The sequence below is a fragment of the Equus quagga genome, chromosome 6 (genome assembly GCF_021613505.1).
Source record: "Equus quagga isolate Etosha38 chromosome 6, UCLA_HA_Equagga_1.0, whole genome shotgun sequence".
Lineage (NCBI taxonomy): Eukaryota > Metazoa > Chordata > Mammalia > Perissodactyla > Equidae > Equus > Equus quagga.
In genome coordinates, this window is record NC_060272.1 from 96,264,526 (window position 1) to 96,287,617 (window position 23,092).

Consider the following 23,092-nt stretch of genomic DNA (forward strand, 5'->3'; position numbering starts at 1 on the left):
TGTGCCATTCGCAACAACATGGATGGACCTTGAGGTTGTTATGCTAAGTGAAATAAGTCAGACAGAGAAAGACAATACTGTATGATTTCACTCATATGTGGAAAATAAACAAGCAAACAAACACATAGATAAGGAGAACAGATTGGTGCTTACCAGAGGGGTGGGGGAGGGTGTGACAGAATGGCAGAAGGGATAAAGGGGCACATATATATGGTGATGGATAAAAACTACATTATCAGTGGTGAACACGATGCAGTCTATACAGAAGCTGAAATATAAAAATGTACACCTGAAATTTACACAATGTTATAAGCCAATATGACCTCAAAAAGGTAACTTTTAAAAAATTAGAACCAATTTTGCCTTTGGATGCTTTCAGCCAACCTCTGATGGCTTCTTTCAAACACACACATATAACATTTGCACACAACATTAAACATATTTGGAGTGACTGTTATTGGAATATGTGTTTGTGTGATTGACTTTCTTCCAGGTGGAAACTCATGACTGTATGTATATTGTAACTCTGAATGATTAAACTATCACATCATAGAAATCACTCACTGGTGTGTGAACACAGTAAATATGAAAAACCCCAACCCTCTCAAATACCTGGGAGATGAGGGAAGTGTAGATGATGTTTCCTTGAAGGGAAAAGCTGAAGGGAAGAGCTGGAATTTGCAGAAGCAGGAAAATCATAAACCAGTTTAGAGAAGATAGTCTTCCAATGTCATAGGTACCTATTCCAATTGTTTTCAATAATTATCCTTCTATTAGTCAGCTCTTGCCATAATAGTGCTGTGTAACAAAACACTCCCAAACTCATCATTCATGTGTCTGGGGGTAGGCAGATCTATGCCGAGCTCGCACTCAAAGAGGCACATGTCATTTTAGAGGAAGAACTCAGGCATGCACTCCAGGGGAAGGAGGCCTGACTCCAAGCTTAACACTGGGTTTGGTTTTCTTCAGGTCCCTATATCCTCCCTGGCACAGGGGCCTACTGGGGCATGTTCTTCTCTTAGCCATGATAGAAGAACAAAAGGGCAAATTCAACCAGGCAAACACATTTTAAGCCTCTGTTTCTCTTCTGCTAACATCCTATTGGTTAAAGCAAATCAAATAAGCCAGCCCAAAGTCAAGGGTCAGGGAAGTCCATTCTGCCTCTCCTGGGAGTTGCTGCAACGTTACAGGCAGACAGCATGGATGCAGGGAGGGGCAAAGAATTGCAGCAAATAACTCAATCTACTAGAGTCCTTTGAATCCTAAAGTCAATAAGGGACTCCTCCTGTACAGCATCTTTACTTGATATTTTAATTAATTAACTCATTCATATCCATTTTATCATTTTTTCAGTTATTAATTTCTTGTATTTACTCAGTAAACAAAAATGTATTGAATATTTCAGGAAGAAATATGACAAGGGTGAATAAAAATAAAAAATCACATTTCTAATGTGGTTTTAAGAAGGCAAAATTGGAGAAGAAGCAGTTTAGGTAGAAGAGAGAAACTATATTGTATCCAGATGAAAGCTAATACCAGGCTTCCTCGCACATTAGCATCCTTAGCTTTTTGGACCATAATGGAGAACACTTGAACAAAGATATTGCTACTTTGTCCAACCAAATCAATCTCTCAAAAATGAACTTGACAAGACAGAGGATAGAAATGTATCATATGCTCACCAAGAGTTTCACTGAATTTGAGAAAATTGAAATTAAGGAAATTTAGTGCTTTCTCAAACATATCACATCTTCAGGGTGAATAAGAATTTAGTAGACTCACTGTTTTTATGTGTGTACTGAGGAATTTGGCTTCACACAAAGAGAGGTCTGGTCTTCTCCCTAAATAACTGCTAAACTCTTGGAATTTCCCAAATGGTAGGAATGTCTTTGTTATTCATCATGGGCCCTCCAACCACACTCGATAGTTTATGCTAATGAAGTGACTCAGGGTGGGGCCAGCCACAATGGGCAGTTTTAGGATGGGGACTGTGACACCAGAAGGACCAACCCTGTGTTTAGAGGTTGGGGGTTTTGGGTTACGTGATATCAGCCCACTATTGGGGAATTTTCTGTGCTGGGCCTGGCCAAGGTCTCTGCAGAGTAATTTCTGGACACTGAAGGTGAGCGATTCTCATACAGAATTTGAAAAGATGCAGCATGAAGAACCTTTTTTCAGATTCTTGTCATAGGAAGTCATTGGATGTTAGATGAGATACTGAAATGAGAGGAATGGATTCAAGCAAAAAAGAAAAAAAAAAGCTATTGAAGACTATTGCTAACTCAAAAATACGTGAATCTCAGAAACTTGTCAGGAGGCAACCAGTAGGCAACACGAGAAGGTATTTTTCAAAGAGCCGCTTTGCTAAAAGCAGCCTTTTTCACACAGATCTGCCCAGTAATTTGTCCTCCTGTCTTCTCCCTCCGTTTATAAAACTTTTCTGTTAATGCTTTATGTCACTGTTATTTTTATTTAAGAAGACAAATATTTCTTTTGAGAAGAAATGGCCACCTGTATTAAATTGTTAAATTTAAAGAACTGTATGTCAAAGTCTTTCTGCTCAGATAAATAAATGCAATGCAAAAGCTGTATGGTTCTGGAGCTTCACCGATATCTTACACCCAGGAAGTGACAGCCTGTGCTTAAAGGAAGACCACGTTGTCTTCTACCAGAGCTTCAAATCTTTTCGTATTTGGTGAATTTGAGCACACTTTAAGTTTTGCATTGCCTTTTAAACAATCACTATAATGATGTATGTTACTGCTCAAACTTTTTTCATTCATGAACATATACCATATTTGAAAAAACAGTCACCCCTGATGCTGACTTATAAATAATTCTGAATACTTGGATGCTGTTTCATTGCATGTTGTGTCCCTGTTCTAAATCTTATTGCTGTTTTAGGATGGATCACACCCAAAAGGGCAGTTTCTCAGAAATAGCAACAAAGCTGCCAAACCAAGATGAATATTATATTTTCCTCAGGCCTTCTCTCCCCTGGTTTTTTGTAAATACAAAAATGAGGGACCCCACAGTGATCAGACCACCCTACTCCAACAGAAGGGTACTACTCATGATTCCATAGTCTGCAGGATTTTCAGACCATGTTAGTAGCTTCCTTACTGTTCAAAAAATATAAAATATCTTGGCTGCTGATGAAAATATTAAGAATAATAATAAATCTTCACATATTGAGGTATATAGGGAAGCCATTCTAGTTTAACCCTGATTGGGCCTAAAACTTATTTTTCCCAGAGCAGCCTGACTGATGGCCCACCAAACATGCACTGTACATCTGCTTCAAACATCTTCCCAAAGCAAAGAATGTGTTCTTTAAAGATAGGGATGAACGTCTCCCTTTCTCTGATGCCAATACCAGTACTTTGAAGATAAGATTTTCTTTCCAGAGAACCAAGGTCAAGTTGACCTGCTGTGTGTGCTAAACTGCAGCAAAACATCTCCTTGAGAGTTTCGGGGAAAAAATTGTGTTCCTGTCATGCTTGATGTATGTTCTTTGTTCTGAAATGGTATATAACCCTGCCATAAACCATGCTTCTCCCTTTCTTCCCGGGTAGAGATGACAATTCTGGGCTAGTCCTCAGCATTGTCTCAATAAATATCACTCTATCTTTCTTATCTATAGATTTGTTATTGATTATTTGCATCAACGTTTCTTGGCATAGTCAATGAGATTTCAGAGAAACTCACCTGAGATTACTGGAAATCTACTTTGAACCAGTGCTTGGTACCAGCACCAGCCTATTGAGTCCCTCCAGCTACACTGCCCTCTTCAGGTGCTGTGGTGAGTTCTCCTGAAATCCAGACATCCTTGCTTAAGCTGATGGTCCTGATATTTCTTTGGGCTGTTTCAGCTTTTAAGACTAGATGTTTTAAGGGAATGTGGGAACATATCCTGGGTAGGAGGAATGTAGGGGAAATTTCCTAAGCTAGGGGTCCTAGAGGGAACTTTGAAGTGAACTGGATTGACTGTCCTTTTAATTTGGCTTTAATTAGAAAGGAATTGTGCTTATAACGTCTGAACAAATTGTCTGATGGTAAAATGAGAGACTGAACTCATTCAGCTCCAAAGAGAAGTGACATCAGCTCCTCCCAGCCATAAGGCATTCTCAGATGACTGGGAACCTAATGTAAGTGTTTGAGGTTGAACCTTGCAATGTGCAGTGGTCCCATAGGGAATTCTATCATGATCATTCACTTTAAATAATTGATGATTCATCTGGGGACATGCACATAAGGATTAATCATCCAGTGCTCTAAGCCCCCAGAGTAATTTTAGACTACTGGTAGGAAAAATCAAGACATATAAGAGAATGTTCATGGCCTTTTAGGAACTAGCACTCACAAGCAGCACACTTCTGACCCACTACTGTCCTTAGAAATTATTCAGACTTTATAATAAAACCAAACTAATAGAAAATGGGAAATTGTCCTTCTAAAGCCAACCAGCTCTTGGACAGGCAACCATCCACAGAAACTCCAGCTAACTTCCTGTACAATACATATGGAGCTGTTACTTGCAAGTACTTAGCAAAATGGGAAAGTTTGACAAAAGATAACTTGAGTCTTAAGTGGACAAAATAGGGAATTAGTTTACTTGCACGCACAATTGGAAAAAGCTGGCTATAAAATTAAACAACCAATGGGAAGCCTATTTTAATTGAAACTTTGAGGATTCTAAATGAAATCAGGAATCCCATATTTCCCCTTTAAAAGAAAATATTTCCAAATTAAATGAGAGACATGCCAAATTAGAGAATGGTAACTGCCCTAGCAATGACGCTAGTGAAATCAAAACCAAATCTGCTGCTCTGCCTGCCACTCAAGCCTTTTGTCCTTCTCTTTCTGCTTCCCAGCCTCATTAGATATTCATTGAATATCTAAGTCATTTCCAGATAGGATGGTATACTGAGACATTGATTGCTGAACATAAGTTTGTCTAGGTTGGGCTTTAAAATTTCTTTTTTCAGGGGCTGGCCTCGTGGCCGAGTGGTTAAGTTCATGCGCTCCGCTGCAGGCGGCCCAGTGTTTCGTTGGTTCGAATCCTGGGCGCGGACATGGCACTGCTCATCAAGCCACGCTGAGGCAGTGTCCCACGTATCACAACTAGAAGAACCCACAACAGAGAATATACAACTATGTACCGGGGGCTTTGGGGAGAAAAAGGAAAAAATAAAATCTTTAAAAAAAAAAATTCTTTTTTCAGAGAGACAAACAATATTTGGGTTATCAATAGACATATTTGAAAGCTACAGCTCTTACACCACAGTAAGTTAAACAACAGAATCATCTACGTGGCCAAATGGAGATGCCAACAAAGAACACTCTTTCCGTTTCATATACACACAATGACAACTTCTCAAAGCCAGGTAGTAATCACTCTCTGACAGGCTCATACTTTGTTGTCTTGGCTTTTCAGATTTACAGCCAGGCAGTATTCTTTATTTAAGAGCTTTCCCCATCTCTTATAACCGCTTGCAAGGCTAAGAATTCTGGTGGTGGCTTTCCAGATATTTATAGCTCTGCTATCAGTTTAAAAGTTGTTCTTCTGTCTTTCAAATCTTTATTCTGCCTGCTCCACTTAGAGCAACTCTCTTCAGCAATAGTGTGAGGATCTTATTGCCTCTGCCTATTCTATTATTCCCTGTTTAGTAGAGCAATATCAGGATGAAACTATAGACACAAGTGAGTCTCATACTGTAATTTCCAAAAAGAAAGTATGGCTTATTTTAATTGTATTACATATAGAGAGTTTATATTCATTTAATATAATGCATAGGCAATTATGCTATCCTCTAAGAGTAAAATCTGTAATTATTCTGTAACAACTGCCTTGCATTATTTCTTTTTAGATGAACTTTGTAAGTTTTTAAAATTAAGAAAGTGACTATATATGAAAAGTAGACAAGGAAAGTGGAAGATATTTCTTTGAGAAGAGAAGGTATGAAGAATGAAAATGCATTTTTGTTAAAGGAAAACAAAAACGTGATTTTGTCCTAAAATAAAATGATTGTACCAAAATAAGAAAGAAAAGATAAGGTAAAACTTAAATAGACATAGAAAGTTATAGAAGGTTTGTGACAAAGGAATCTTTCAAAAGAAATTTTGTGCATGGTCAAGTTGACTAAGATTAAGTTGAAGATTATTAAGTGAATAAGTTTTAATATCAAAAGTAAGCTGGTACAAAAATTAGAATTTGGTTTCTTTTTCTTTTAAAAGGATAATTTTTTGGCCTTTTAGTCTGCTCTTGATAAAGAGATTATGAAAGGTTTTTCTTCACTTTTGAATAAGTCTACCTAACTGGCAAAGATTCTATATTTTGCCAAAATAATTTCCTATGTTCAAAAGCTGAGGTGTCTCTATTAAAAGAACTAAGGTTTTAAAAACTTTTTAACTCTCTATGACTGCCTTTAACCTCTTCTGTTGTCACTTTTGTTAAGTGGATAACTAAGCATTGTTTCACAGTGACCTGTGGTCCTGTTTGACTAAGTCTTTTAAAACCTTTTGATACTTTTTACAAACCTCCCAAAAATTCAAACCCCAAATAAAGTCTTTCTTTTGACCTGAAAGTAACTTTGAGAATTTCCAGTGGGTCCTGGGACTTCTCAAAGAATTTGTTCCCTCTTCCTATAAAGAGGGAGATATTAAACTAATTAAGTTTATTTTGTATATTATTGCATAGGACACATTATCAAATAAATGATGATAAACCTTCTTAGGTTATATTGCATGGGTAAATGTTTAATATAAGTGTTCTTAAAGAATTATATAAAATTCCTAGAAATGTGATACATCCTAGTCAATATCTTAAAAAATTTCCTTGTCAATTGCATTATAATGTCTTTTGTCATTTACACATAGTTACTGTTTTACTCTGATGCTTTTACAAGTGTGTTTCATCTTCAGAGAGATTCATGGCGAGGACTCAGACATTTACTCCATAATACAGGTTTCTGATGAACTTTCAGATCCTAAAACTGAGCCAGGTAAGAAATTACAGAACTTTAATGGGGAAACTGATGGCTTCATAAAACTGGTAACAAAGAACAATTGAGGAGATTTCTAGGACTGACTGGATATTGTAGGAATTGGTGCCTAACTTTTCACTCATTGCTCAACCATCATATATATTATTTAAGTCTGACCAGTCTAATTTGATTGAATGGACAGCAGAAGGAGAAAAAGCCATAGATACCTTAAAGTCCTTCTTGGCTCAGTCCCCAGCTTTAGGACACCCTAATTTCAACTTGCCATTTTTTGCTTTGTACACGAAGATAAAGGAAATGCTTTAGGTGTATTAATTCAAGAACATGGTGGTCAACATTGATCTATAGGATATTATAGTCAGCAACTAGACTTGGTAGCAAAAGGACTTCCACTGTGTATAAGGGCTATTTAAGCAATAACTCTTTTGTGTAAGGTCACTGAAGAAATGTTAATGGGGTATACTTTAACTATTTATGTCTCACACTCAGTTGAGTCCCTTCAAATTCTCATCACCCTCAACACTATGTTGTAAGCCAATTAGACTCTTATGAAGTACTGTTGCTTTCTGCACTTAATACGACCTTACCTCAATATAATAACCCTAACCCTGCTACCTTGCTTCCAGCATCACAGGAGGAAAATGACCACAGTTCCATTTTATTAACAGATTACCTTCTTACTCCTGGGAATGATCTATGAGAGGCTCTTATTGATAATGCTGGTCTAATTTGGTTCATAGATGATTCTTACTTAAAAGATTAGCAAGGACATTTCCATTTTGTATATGCAATAATATCCTCAGTGGAGATAACTGAGTTCTTATTTGCCAGAAATAAAGTCAGCACAGCAAGCTGAATTAATTGCTTTAACTCAAGCTTGTCAATTGGCTAAAGACTAGGTGGCAAATATTTATACTGACAACCGTTATGCTTTTGGAGTAGCATACAACTTTGGAACACTATGGAAACATCAGGGGTTTTTAACCTCTTCAGTACAACCTATAGAAAAATGGAAAACAGGTTGCAGAATTATTAAATGCTGTACCACTACCAAAACAATTGGCAATTATTAAAATACCAGGGCATTCCAAATCTGACACTTTGGAAGCTAAAGGAAATCAACTTGCTGATGCGCCTATTCAGCAGGCAGCTTTAAAAACTTATCCTGTCCAGTCTCAAAAATTCCCACTGCTCTCTGTTAACCCTGCTAACCTGATGAAAGATTTCCTTCTACAGGCTCAAGAAATCACCATGGAAAAAGAGAAACAAATACAACAAAAAGAGAGAATGTTTGACCCCACCATACAAATGTGGTTTGGGCCCAATAAAAAACCCATATTGCCTATTGGAGCACAATTGCCACTGCTCCAGCAGATATATCAATTAACCCATCAGGCACTTGAGGAGATGATTTTGTGGGGAAAACAATATTTTTGGAAACTTTCTCCCACAGTGGCTCATAAATCCTATGCTTGTTGTACTATATGTCCTAAATATAATTCCAGGAAACTACTTCATGGGTCACAAGGCCACTTTCCCCTTCCTAAGAGGCCCTTTGAGGTATAGCAATTGGATTTTGTTCAAATGTCACCATCTGAAGGATATAAATATATCTTAGTAGTGATTTCTATGTTTTCACATTGGGTTGAGACTTTCCCTTGCAGGAGAGTGATAGCTTTAACGGTAGGTAAATTGTTACTAGAAAGAATAATTCCTGTTTGGGTAATTCCTATCAAGTTACACAGTGATTGGGGAAGGAACTCATTTCACTGGACAAATAATTAAATCTATGTGTGACGTTTAGCCAATAATACAGTCCTTGCACTGTGCTTATTGTCCCCAGTCTTCAGGATTGGTAAAAAGAACTAACAGCACAATCAAAACTCAATTGGCAGGAGCTGCCCCCATGGCTGAATGGTTAAGATCGCACACTCGACTTTGGTGGCCCAGGGTTCACTGGTTTGGATCCTGAGCATGGACCTAGTACCACCCATCATGTCATGCTGAGGCAGCATCCCACATAGAAGAACTAGAATGACCTACAGCTAGGATATACAACTATGTATTGGGGAGTTTTGGGAGGAAAAAAAAAAGAGGAAGATTGGAAACAGATGTTAGCTCAGGGCCAATCTTCCAAAAAAACCCAAAAATCCTCAGTTGGCAAAACTTTCAGAAGCATTTAATCTCTCATGGCCAAAAGCTCTTCCAGTAGTGCTCCTTGATCTTAGATCTACACCCTTTGGTAAACATCAGCTGTCTCCTTTTGAAATAATAACAGGATGGCCTATGCAATTAGATGAAGGAATATATGAACCAACTTTGTTCAAATGAGATAACGTGCATTAATATCAAGGTCTTACTGAGACACTACAAAGAAATGAAAAACTGGTAGCCAATTCTTTTCACAGCAAGCTCCTGGGAGATGAAGATCTTAAGGATCATGGACTACAGCCTGGAGATTTTATTTATTGGAAGAGACACCAACTTAAAGTCTTTTCGCAGCCCCCTTGGAAAGGACCATATCAGCTACTCTTAACCAATCCATGCACTGCAGAATTAAAAGCATAAAATCACAGATTCACATTTATCATTTAAAAGAGTCCCCTCCTCCTGAGTGGATTTCACCTCCTATTACTGACACCTGGCTTTGACTGCATAAGACAAGTATTATCAAATCAGGATGAGAAGAAGCTGATATCTGTTGTAGACAGCTGTCCCAAGATTCCAGACTAGGCCTGTATTCCCAACCTTACATCCCCTCATTTAAACCTTTGTAATCCTTAAGCTGTATACTCCTTTATAATTGCTATAAGAATCATATTCTTGAGTAAATTAGCAATTTTAATACTTTTATGTGACACTAGTCACCTTCCTTCTGTTTTAAATTGTCTTTTGGGTACCTTTTATTTATTGTTCCCATAACTCTAATACTTTCTTTCTATCCCTCTAGACTAACAGAGATCAGAGCTTAAGACTTATTCTTCTGAACCAAACACTTTATTATCATTACTACTGTATCTGCTCTATAGCTGTTAACTGTCATAAGCAATGATTACAAAATCTTGAAGTGTGTGTACAATGTTTGTGCAACAACCCCAAATTATTGACTTATGAAATGCTTCCCCTATCAGCATATACCTCTATGTCTGCTCACTAGGCTTGGCTATTTCCCCTTTAACATGGATAACTGGATAAATTAATAAAATAAAAGCCCAGCTCCAAGGGACATGATGGACCCAGGGCAGGCAGCAACCACCCTGGCATTGAGGGACAATAACTTGATCATCAATGCTTTCTATCAAAAGATTGTTGATAAAACGGGGTAAAATGATGAAAATAATAATAAGTTTTCACATATTGAGGTATATAGGGAAGCCATGCGGATTTAACCCTGACTTGGTATAAAATTTATTTTGCCCAGAGCATCCTGACTGATGGCCCATCAAGCATGCACTGTACATCTGCTTCAAACATCTTCCCAAAGCAAAGAATGCGCTCTTTAAAGATAGGGATGAATGTCTCCCTTTCTCTGACGCTGATATCAGTAGTTCTTTGAAGATAAGCTTTTCTTCCCAGAGAACAAAGGTCAAACTGACCTGCTGTGTGTGTGCTAAACTGTGGCAAAATATAGCCTTGTGACTTTGGGGGGGAAAATTGTGTTCCTGTCATGCTTGATGTATGTTCTTTGGTCTGAAATGTTATATAACCACACTAAACTACCCTTCTCCAGAGTGCGTTATTCTCTGGTGAAGATAAAACTTCCAGGCTAGTCCTCAGCCTTGGCTCAATAAATATCACTGTCTTTCTTATCTATAGATTGGTTATTGATTATTTGTGTCAACTCTGCCATGTATCTGCATAGTGTCCCATGGCTGCACAAGAGTGGTTCAACCCAGATTTGGAAGAAAGATTTGTTCAGTGGTCTACTAACTGGAGGAAGGCCAAATGCATCTCTCTTTTCCTCACTTAAATGCATTGTCAATGCCTGAACATTAAAAAAATCCAAGAGACAGTTGAGAAAGGGTGGTAATGATTAAATCAGTAAGGTGATAGTAACGACAACCAGTTCATTTCCACTATGGCTAAGGTCAATGAGGAAGCAATGATTGACTTTGGTAAGTAGATTTCTGACTTTCACCTTTGTTGTATAATAATGACTTCACTACCTTTGCTGAGGCTGGAGCATGGTTGTTGGGGGAGGAGGGCTGGGACTGTCCTGACTCTGTCTTACTTCATACTCCCTTCCCCCTAGGTTCTCTGACCCTGACTCTTTCACCTCTTCTCAAACCCAGCTAGGCAGGAACCTTGAAAATATTATGCTGAATATAAGAAGCCAGTCACAAAATATCATATTTTATACCATTCTTTTTATATGAAATGTTTAAGAATAGGCAAATCTGTAGAGACAGAGAATAAATTAGTTGTTGCTTAGGGCTGGCGGAATTGGGAGTAACTGCTAAAAGGGTACAGAGTTTTATTTTTGGGGTGATGGAAATATTTTAAAATCTATTGTGGTGATGGTTGCACAACTCTGTGAATATACTAAAAACCATTGAATTGTACACTTTATATGGGTGAATTGTGTGGTATGTGAATTGTATCTCAATAAAGCTGTTATTTAAAAACCCAGTTGGTTGAGAAGGTCATCTTGTGCAGTCGTTAAGCACATGGGCTTGAGTGCTAGAGAGATTTGGGTTGAAATCCTGACCATACCACGGACTAGCTCTGTGATATGAGCACGTCACTCCTTTCCCCATCCTTCACATGGGGGAAATAATAGTATCTGGATAAGAAGAATTCTTGTAAGGATTAATGGGATCGTACATTTGAAGCCCTTAGCACAGTGCCCAGGTATCACAAGTACTGAAATAGGTGTTTTTAAATGGTTTCTTTTCCCTTGGAATCTCTTGACCTTTTGTTTATTAAGGCCCCTAGAGGTATGACACTGATTGATGCAAACCTTCCTGCTGGATTGTTAGCCTTTTGCAAGCACAGACTTCCTTCAGTTGATTTTAACTTAGTTTCTAACATCAATTCTTACACCCAGCAGGTGCTAAGTATGTATTTGTAGAATTGAGTCGAATACACTTGGCTTCTATACTAGATTGGAAGCTTTCTGAAGGTAAGTACCTTGACTTGTGTTTGTTCCCTCCAGGATCCATCTCAATAATGGATATAAATAGCCTACAGGAAATAGGTGTTGTTTCTATCATCAAGTTCTTTTAATCATCGGGCAAATGAAATTTCTAATTCCTTAAAGGAGATTTGTTGGTTGCTTCCCCAAACTCATTTCTTGCCTCCCTCTCTCCATTCTTCCTGGCTGTAAGTGTCCTGACTTTGTTTGGGTGTTCAGGGGTGAATCTTGTTCAGTCTATCCCAATCCTTATATTTCCATTCTCCTCGCCAGCGCTGAGTTTAGGAAGGTGTAAGTGATGCATTCTGGCTAATGAGATGTGAAGGGCAGTCTGAGGGAGTTTTCTTTCCTCTTACAAAGAAATGAAAAGGGGAAACAGGCCCTTTTCTGTCTCTGGTTGTTGTAGCTTGGGGTGGTGTTTGGGGATGGGGCAGACAATGTGGTTCAGGGGAGGCCAGGCTAAGGAAGGGACAAGAGCTAAATGAAATGACTGTGCGTTTTTAATGAAATGTTGGCCACTGACGTAACCAACAGTGGATTTCCCAACTTCTTGTTATGTTAGATAATAAAGCCCATCTTTTCTCAGTCATTCTACTTGGCGTTTACGTTGTTAATCACTAGAAGTTTCCCAACATACTTCTCCATTTTCTTCTCCCACTTCCCTTTAGGTAAATCCTGGAGGTGGGGCTGTTGACAGGAAAAGTAAAGGAATTTTAAACCACAGGCTGAGGAAGCCATGAGGAATCCATAAAGAACCAGGTAATATTCTTTATTATCTATGATTTATATATCACCTACTTTCAACATTTAGAAGTTCGTGTGTTCCCCAGCCTATCACAGCCTCACTTTTGTGATGGGGAAAAAAAAAAGCTGACAACTACTTGATCATAAATACAAGGTGGAAAAAGAACATATTTTCACAAAAATAAAAATATATGAATATAACAGTCACAAGGGAGAAGTGTGCATCTGACCTTCTGTAAGTTTTGGCTGCTGTGGCCAGCAGAGACGTCAGACTGTCAAGAAGGGACAGTTGTGTCGCCACTGTAACCAGGGAGGAGAAGAGTTCTTTGGTGAATAGGAAGGAATGGCCCCCAGAGTACTGCAGGAGAATGCACATGAACAAGAAGTGAAAGGAAGAGGGAAACTTACTTAGGGCACTTGGTGTAGCACCTGCCTTCGTGGAGGAAGAGAGGCTGGTCTGGCTGAGTCCGGCACTCTTTGCAAAGATTGGCTCCAGAGCAGGAGACACAGTTCTCTGTACAGATCTCACAGCTGCCACTCCTCACTGAGGGCCATGTGCCCTGGGGGCAGGAGGAGACACAGGCCTGAGCCAACAGATATGCACCTAGAAACCCAGGGAAGAAAGCAGATCGGACGGTCATCGCGTGTTTGATGTAACAGCACAGCATCCATGCAGAGAACTGATGCTCACACCAGATTCTTTAACTGCTCCAAAGACCCAGGTACCTGGAACACTTATTTCAGGCTCACCAAAGTAGGTATTAGTGACTCTAAGTTTTCCAAGATGAGTTAAATGTCTAGGAAGGAAATTGACCACAGGAGGCTTTTACCCTGTTTCTTTTACTTTCTGATATTGATGTCGATCACTTCGGGGCTTCTCTTCACCCAGCTATTAACCCTTTGTCTGTCTTCCTGGTGTAAGGCAGTTATACACACAGAGCTTGATGGAGTCTATTCTTCTGCTTCCCAAAGCCTGTCTTGTTAAGACACTAACATAGCAGCAACTCTTCCACCCAACTCCACCTTTAATGGATGGTCCACCTAGTTATTTTTAATTGAAAAAATCAGATAATATCACTATTAAAGAAAACAATTTTAAAAACACCCTGAACTCCAAAATTCCAAGAAAATTCCTTCAATTTTTGTGAGTAAACGCTTATATTTTGTAGGCGTAGAATGAAGTTGCACCTATCATTTTAAATTCTGTTGTTTCTGTATCCCATCTCACTACATATTCACATTGCACGTTTCAACATAATGATCACTTTAATAGGAGTGTAACATTCTTTTTTTTAAATTGAAGTCTAGTTGACATATAATATTGTATTAGTTTCAGGTGTACGACATAGTGATTCGACATTTATGTGCATTATGAAATAATCACCATGATAAGACTAGTAACCATCATACACGGTTATTACAAAACTGTTGACTATATTCCCTATGCTGTACATTACATCTCTGTGACATTTATTTTGTGACTGGAAGTTTGTGTTGCTTAATCCCCTTCAGGTGTTTTACCATACCCCTTACGCCTCTCCCCTCCGGCAGCTGCCAATTTGTCCCTGTATCTATGAGGCTATTTCTGTCTTCTTCATTCATTTGCTTTGTTTTTTTAGCTTCCATATATAAATGAAATCATGAAGTATTCTTCCTTCTCTGTCTGACTTATTTCACTTAGCATAATACCTCTAGATTCATCCATGCTGTCGCAGATGGCAGGATTTCATTCTTTTTTATGTCTGAGTAAAATTCCATTGTATACACATGCCACACCTTCTTTATTCATTCATCTATCCATGGTCACTTAGGTTGCTTCCATATCTTGGCTATTGTAAATAATGCTGCAATGAACATAGGGGTGCATATATCTTTTCAAATTAGTGTTTTTGTTTTCTACGGATAAATAGCCAGGAATGGAATTGCTGGATTGTATGGTAGTTCTATTTTTAATTTTTGAGGATCCTTCATACTGTTTTCCATCATGGCTGTACCAATGACAGTGTACGAGGGTTCCCTTTTCTCCACAGCCTCACCATCACTTGTTATGTCTTGTCTTTTTGCTAACAGCCATTCTAACAGGTGTGAGGTGATATCTCATTGTGGTTTTGATTTGCATTTCCCTGGGGATTAATGACGTTGAGCACCTTTTTATGTACCTGTGGACCATCTGTATGTCTTCTTTGGAAAAATGTCTATTCATGTCCTGTGCCCATTTTTACATCATATTTTTTTTATATTGAGTTGTATGTGTTCTTTATATATTTTGGATATTAACCCCTTATGAGATATATCACCTGCAAATATATTCTCCCATTCAATGGTTGCCTTTTCATTTTGTTGATGGTTTCCTTAGCTGTTCAAAAGCTTTTTAGTTTGATGTAATCTCATTTATTTATTTTTGCTTTTGTTGCCCTTGCTTGAGGAGAAATATCCAAAAGAATATTGCTAAGACTGATGTCAAAGAGTTTACTACTTATGTTTTCTTCTAGGAGTTTTATGGTTTCAGGTCCTACATTCAAGTCTTTTTCTTTTCCTTTTTTTGAGGAAGATTAGCCATGAGCTAACATCTGCCACCAATCCTCCTCTTTTTGCTAAGGAAGGCTGGCCCTGATCTAACATCCATGCCCATGTTCCTCAACTTTATTTGTGGGACGCCTACCACAGCATGGCTTGACAAGCAGTCAAGAACTGGCGAACCCCAGGCTGCCGAAGAGGAACATGCGAACTTTGCTGCGCCACTGGGCCAGTCCCTACATTCAAGTCTTTAATCCATTTTGAGTTTATTTTTGTATATGGTATAAGAAAGTGATCCAGTTTCATTCTTTTGCATATAGCTGTTGAGTTTTTCCAACACTGTTTATTGAAGAGACTGTTTTCCCCATTGTATATTCTTGCCTCCTTTGTTGTAGATTAATTGGTCATATAGGCATGGGTTTATTTCTGGGGTCTCTATTCTTTCCATTGATTTATGTGTCTGTTTTTTGTGCCAGTTTTGTAATCAAAACCATATTGTTTTGACTACTATAGTTCTGTAGTATTGTTTGAAATCAGGGAGCATGATACCTCCAGCTTTTTTCTTCTTTCTCAAGATTGCTTTGGCTATTCGAAGTCTTTTGTAGTTCCATACAAATTTTAGGATTATTTATTTTAGTTCTGCGAAAAATGGCATTGGTATTTTAATAGGGATTGCATTGAATCTGCAGATTGCTTTGGATAGTATGGACATTTTAACAATATAAATTCTTCTGATCCATGAGCACGGTAAATCTTTCCTTTTATTTGTGTCGTCTTCAATTGCTTTCATCAATGTCTTACAGTTTTCAGTGTACATGTCTTGCACTTCCTTGGTTCAATTTATTCCTAGGTATTTCATTCTTTTTGATGTAATTGTAAAGAGGACTGTTTTCTTAATTTCTCTTTCTGATAGTTTGTTGTTAGTGTATAGAAACACAACTGATTTTTGTATATTTATTTTGTATCCTGCAATTTACTGAATTCATTTATTAGTTCTAATAGTTTTTTGGTAGAGTCCTTAGGGTTTTCTATATATAGTATATGTCACCTGCAAATAGTGACAGTTTTACTTCTTCCTTTCTAATATGGATGCCTCTTATTTCTTTTTCTTGTCTGATTAATGTAGCTAGGACTTCCAAAACTATGTTGAATTAAAGTGGCAAGAGTGGGCATCTTTGTCTTGTTCTTTTTTTATTTTTTTAAAGATTAGCACCAGAGCTAACAACTGTTGCCAATCTTCTTTTTTTTTTAATTGCTTTTTCTCCCCCAATCCCCCAGTACATAGTTGTATATTTTAGTTGTGGGTCCTTCTAGTTGTGGCATGTGGGATGCTGCCTCAACATGGTTTGATGAGTAGTGCCATGTCCGTGCCCAGGATCCAAACTGGTGAAACCCTGGGCCACTGAAGCGGGGTGCATGAACTTAACCACTCAGCGATGGGGCCAGCCCCTGTCTTGTTCTTGATCTTAGAAGAAAAGATTTCAGCTTTTCGCTATTGAGCATGATGTTAGCTGTGGGTTTGTCACATATGGCTTTTATTATGTTGAGGTATGTTCCCTCTAAACCCACTTTGTTGAGGGTTTTTATCATAAATGGATGTTGAATTTTCTCAAATGCTATTTCTGCAGTTATTGAGATAATCATATGATTTTTATCCTTCATTTTTTTAATGTGCTGTATCACATTGATTGATTTGTGGATATTGAACCATCTTTGTATCCCTGGAATAAATCCCACCTGATAATGGTGTATGATCCTTCTAATGTGTTGTTAAATTTGGTTTGCTAATATTTTGTTGAGGATTTTTGCATCCATGTTCATCAGGGATATTGGCCTGTAATTTTGGGTTTTTTTGTAAAGTCTTTGTCTGGTTTTGATATCAGGGTAATCCTGGCCTCATAGAACAAGTTTGGGAGGAATCCTCCCTCTTCAATTTTTTAGAATAGTTTGAGAAGGGTAGGTATTAAGTCTTCTTTAAATATTTGGTAGAATTCACCTGTGAAGCTGTGTGATCATGGACTTTTGTTTGTTGGGAGTTTTTGACTACTGATGCAATTTCATTACTAGTAATCAATCTGTTCAGATTTTCTATTTCTTTGTGATTCAGTCTTGGAAGATTGTCTGTTCCTAGGAATTTATCCATTTCTTCTAGGTTATCCAATTTGTTGGTGTATAACTGTTTGTAGTAATCCCTTGTGGTCCTTTGTATTTCTGTGGTGTCAGTTGTAACTTTTCTTCTTTCGTTTCTTTCACCTCTCTTTTTTTCTTGATGAGTCTGGCTATTGGTTTATCAATTTTGTTTATCTTTTCAAAGAACTAACTCAGTTTTTAAGCCTTTTCTATTTTAAGTCTCTATTTCATTTATTTCCATTCTGGTCTTCATTATTTCCTTCCTTCAATTAACTTTGGGCTTTATTTGTCCTTCTTTTAGTTCCTTTAGGTGCTAAGTTAGATTGTTTATTTGAGATTTCTCTTGTTTTTCAACATAGGTCTTTATTGCTATAAACTCCCCTCTTAAAACTGTTTTTGCTGCATCCCATAGATTTTGCACTCTTGCATTTCTGTTTTCCTCTGTCTCAAGGTATTTTTTTAATCTCCTCTTTGATCTCTTCACTGTCCCATTGATTGTTTAGTAGTGTGTTGCTTAGCCTCCACATATTTTCTGTTTTTTCCAGTTTTCTTCTTGTAATTGATTTCTAGTTTCATACCATTGTGGTCAGACAATATGCTTGATATGATTTCAATCTTAAATTTATTGAGACTTGTTTTGAACCCTAACATGTGATTTATCCTGAAGAACGTTCACATGCATTCAAAAAGAATGTGTTCTGCTATTTTTGGATGGAATATTCTGTATCTAATCATTAAATCTATCTGGTCTAATGTGTTGTTTAAGGCCAATGTTTCCTTATTGATTTTCTGTCTGGATGACCCATCTACTGATGTAAGCGCAGTGTTAATGTCCCTTACCATTATTGTGTTACTGCCAATTTTTCCCTTGTGTCTGTTAATATTTGCTTTATGTTTTTAGGTGCTCCTATATTGGGCGTGTAGATATTTAGAAGTTATATCCTCTTGTTGGATTGCTCCCTTTATCCTTACATAATATCCTTCTTTGTCTCTTGTTGCAGTTTTTGTTTTAAAGTCTATTTTGTCTGATATAAGTATTACTACCTCAGCTTTCTTTTGGTTTCCTTTTGCATGGAGTATCCTTTTCCATCTCTTCACTTTCAGTCTGTGACTGTGTCTCTTGTAGGCAGCATATATGTGGGCCTTGTTTTTTTATCCATCCAGTCACTCTCTGTCTTTTGATTTGGAGCATTTAGTAGATTTATATTTAAAATAAGTATTGATAGATGTGTACTTATTGCCATTTTGTTAATTGTTTTCTGTAATTTTTTGTAGTTCTTCTCTGTTCCTTTCTACTTGTCTTGCTCTCTTCCCTTGTGATTTGATGACTTTCTTTAGTGTTATGTTTGGATTCCTTTTTCTTTATTTTTTGTGCACCTGTTACAGGTTTTTGCCTTGTGGTTACCATGAGGTTCATATATAACAACCTGTGTTTATAGCAGTCTATTTTAAGTTGATGGTCTCTTAAGATCAAATGCATTATAAAAATCCTACATTTTGACTCTCCCCTCCCACATTTTATGTTTTTGATATCATATTTTACCCACTTTCATTTTGTGTATCCTTTAACTTCTTATTGTAGAAGGACTATAACATTCTTAACTCTTAATGTTAATGCACTATGTTAATAAAATATCCTCCAATTCAGAGTTGATATTTCTAAAGTTTTGTTTTTATAGACAATGAAGCAATTCATTTGTTGAGCTATTAAGTTGTTGTCTGTTTTGTTTTTCTTTCCTAAATTCAGTACCAGAAATGAAGGAAATAACAGGTAGACTATTTATCCCCATCTAGATACTCTACCTTAAGTTCCCTTGTTTCAGCTTTAAAAGAGCAATGGAAGCTCTATGAATGTCAGATGCTCAGAGACCTTAACAAATTCTATGGTCAAGTCAATCACTAACTTCATCATGATTTTAGATAAGAAATATTTCTTTTCTTTTTCGTTTGGGTGCCTTGAAAGCCAGTTTTTATTATAGCTCAGTGTTTGGGTGCCCGTGTTTCTTCAGAGTATAGCCACTGTGACAGGAACATGTGATGGCACTAGATCCAGTCCTACAAACCCCTTCCATACATGCTCATATACACGACTTACAATGCATTGGCGTGGCCACTGTCATCTCCTGTCATGCTCCACACTAACCTTTGTGACATGAAGTGCACAGGGTTTCAGATCCATTGCAGGTTTTACAAGAAGGATGACAAGGCTGGTCTTTTCTCCAAATGTCTGAGAGAGAAAGAAACAAGAAGTCAGTCTCCTTTGAACAGGCTTATAGTATTACAGTGTTGCAGAAGATTTTATGGGTAATCTTGTCTCCCTTCCCACCCAAAATTGTATCCCTTCAGTTTTACATTAGCTAAATGTTGGCGCCCACCCATTGCCTACCGTGTGGACTTCATTCATTTATTTTTTCTCTTACTTCATTGACAATTGATTATCAAGACTTTCTTTGCAAAATTTCAGTGACGGATAGCCTTAAATACTAGGGGATATTTGAACTAACAAATGTTACTTCTTTCATATTTTAAAAATGTGTGTGGGAGTGAGTGTGTGCTCATATGTATGATTCATGGAAGAGTTTTTGAGTCAAAGGTAATCACTTATTTCCCCAAGATCCTTACATGATCACTTCTCTTCACTTCAAGATGAAGATTGAGAATTCATTGTGCTGTTTGTGGAGAAACATACTTTCTTTTTTTTTTGTTCTTTGGAACTAGATTTCATAATTGGTCAATGTTTGGGTCTCTGTGTTCTTCAGAGTAGCCACTGTGGAATACAACCTAAATTTATCTCATCTTAAATTTATCCCAAATCATCATTAAACATCAACATAATGGAGCCGCCATGAACTTTCTGGCTGGTCAGGTGATAAGCAGGCCATCCCAGGTTAATACACCATTAACCTGGGAAACATTAGAGCTGTTTCCCCTCTCGCTTTCCCTCCAAGAGCATTCAATGGGCAGGCTTCCCCAGGAAGTCAGCAACTCCACAGGAAGATTTCAAAGACATACAAAACAGCCTCAATGACATCACTTAATCAACACACATTGAGATCTTGACTAAATTTTAGTAATTGCTCAGGAATCAGCATGACTCATACAGAGGGAAATTAGAAAAGAAGTTCTAGCTCAGAATGTGTGATATGAATGACCCTGACACTCAGTCAGTTGTTATTACTGGCATCTTACCATTCCCTTCTATTACCTCCTTCCTTCCTCCTTTCCTTCCTTTCTTCCTTCCTTCCTTCCTGCCTCCCTCCCTCCCTTTTTCCTTCCTCTCTTGCCTTTCATTTCCTTCCTTCTCTCACAGAGAGTTAGTCTGGCAGAGTTGGCTCTCTGGTCACACCCGCCTTCAGATCCCAGCTGTGCCGCTTAGGGTAGGGTAACCATGGCTACAGTAATTAAACTCTTAGAGTCCTACTTTCCTCGTCTCTAAAATGAGAGAAAATGATTCATCCTTCATAGGACTGTTGTGAAGACTGAGATAATTTGTGTAAAGTGTGCACACAGCGGCTCAGTAAATGGTAGTTCCTTCTGCTTCCTTTCTACTCTCTCCTGATTTCCTCATTTGTTACCGTTGCACCCCATTTCTGAGGCTTTTGTTTTATTTCCCTCTCTTTCTTCTGTTCCATATCTGAAGTAGCACCAGGAAGCACTGCTTGGTTTCTCTGGCGGTGCTCATGGTTAATAAGCTGCTAAGCCTTGCTGCAGAGAAAATTAGATTCAGAGGTGGGTTGGTAGATAGAGAGATAGATAGATCAGTAGATGGTAGAGAGAGATAGATATGTGGATATAAGTCTATAGATATATAGATATAAATGACTGTCCATGCTGCCATGCTGAGAGGCTGGTTTTTTCCTGGTTTGGAGAGAAAAGTCTGCCCTGGTTTTCCAGTAGACTGACTGACTGATGTACTCTCCCTGCAGGGATCTGTTAAGAGCAGAATTAGCCTTGTGCAGAGCAATGCTAGTCAAGGGATTTTCACAAACGTGGTCTGCATGCCTCTTTCCCTGAAAGCCTTTTTAACCTGACAATATCACTTAACCCAAAAGAGAAGGCAGCAGAGAGATAAGCAGCAATCCTGTTTCTAACATCACTCCTCACTAATCATCAGGGAAATGCAAGTCAAAACCACAACAAGATATCCGAGATATCTGCTCACACCTGTCAGAATGGCAGGTATCTATTCCCAAAAAGACAAGAGATAACAAGTGTTGGCGAGGATGTGGAGAAAAGGGAACCCTTGTGTACTGTTGGTGGGGAAGTAAATAGATAAAACCACTATGGAAAACAGTATGGAGGTTCCTCAAAAGGTTAAAAATAGAACTACCATATGATCCAGCAATCCCACTTCTGGGTATTTATCTGAAGGAAATGAAATCACTATCTTGAAGAGATATCTGCACCCCATGTTCATTGCAGCATTATTCACAGTAGCCAAGACATGGAAACAGCCTAAGTGTCCGTCAATGGATGATGGATAAAGAAAATGTAGTATATATATATACTATGGGATATTATTCAGCCATAGAAAAGAAGGAAATTCTGCCATTTGTGGCAACATGGATGGACCTTAAGGACATTATGCTAAGTGAAATAAGTCAGACAGAGAAAGACAAATACTGCGCGATCTCACTTATATGTGGAATCTTAAAAAAAAAAAAACCTCATAGAGTAGATTGGTGGTTGCCAGGATGGGGGTGGGGGGTGGGGTGGGAACTGGGTGAAGGTGGCAAAAGGGTATAAACTTTCAGTGATAAGATGAATAAATCTGGAGATGTCATGTATGACATGGTGACTGTAGTTAATAATACCGTATTGTATTCTTGAAAGTTGCTAAGAAAGTAGACCTTAAAAGTTCTCACCACAAACAAAAAAAGATAATTATGGATGTGTTAACTAACCTTATTGTGGTAACTATTTTGCAGTATATACATATATCAAATCATGTTATACACGTTAAACCTACACAATGTTATATGTCAATTATACCTGAATGAAGCTGAAAAAAAAGATGCTTACTTAATGGCTGAGAGAAGTTATTAAAAGAATAAGAATAATAACAGGCATTGAGCACCTTTAAAATCTTTAATATTATATTTAATATTATATGTCCAGGCCGTGGGTTGATTTTCTTTTGATTTTATCATTTTTATACTAAAATGTTGTACTTACAAAGATATGATTGTTCACATATTTGTTTAAAGTATAATGTGTGTCTCTACACATACACACGTATTTATAATTACATATATCTCATCTTCCGGCAACTGGATATTTTACTGCGATCTGCTGTAATGTGTATCCATATACTGAAAATTCTGTAATGCCTCCGTGCTTCCACTAGAGGGTGCTCTGTACCCGCAATTAAGAGCAATTAGGCCTGGGCAATGGATAAGGTCATCCTCAGTCAGAGCTCATGATGAAAGATGGGTGGCATAATCTCAACAAGTAAATTTTGACCTTGCTTATAGTTTCTCCTGTTTTCTACTCTAAGAATTCCAGACTGGACAGAACCTCAAAAAAAAAAATCACTTTGACCAAGGAAATGTAGCGTCCATCC

At 37.8% G+C, this 23,092-nt stretch overlaps 1 protein-coding gene across 2 annotated transcripts in view; it reads right to left on the reverse strand.

Moving 5' to 3' along the window:
- PCSK5 (proprotein convertase subtilisin/kexin type 5) overlaps positions 1-23,092 on the reverse strand; it is a 437,872-nt gene that overhangs the window by 35,091 nt on the left and 379,689 nt on the right. For both annotated transcript variants that reach the window (XM_046664811.1, XM_046664810.1), the window contains 2 exons: positions 19,673-19,756; positions 13,291-13,486 (listed from right to left, as the gene is read on the reverse strand). In XM_046664811.1, coding sequence (XP_046520767.1) covers positions 13,291-13,486; positions 19,673-19,756 — 280 coding nt within the window. The remainder of the gene's footprint in view (positions 1-13,290; positions 13,487-19,672; positions 19,757-23,092) is intronic.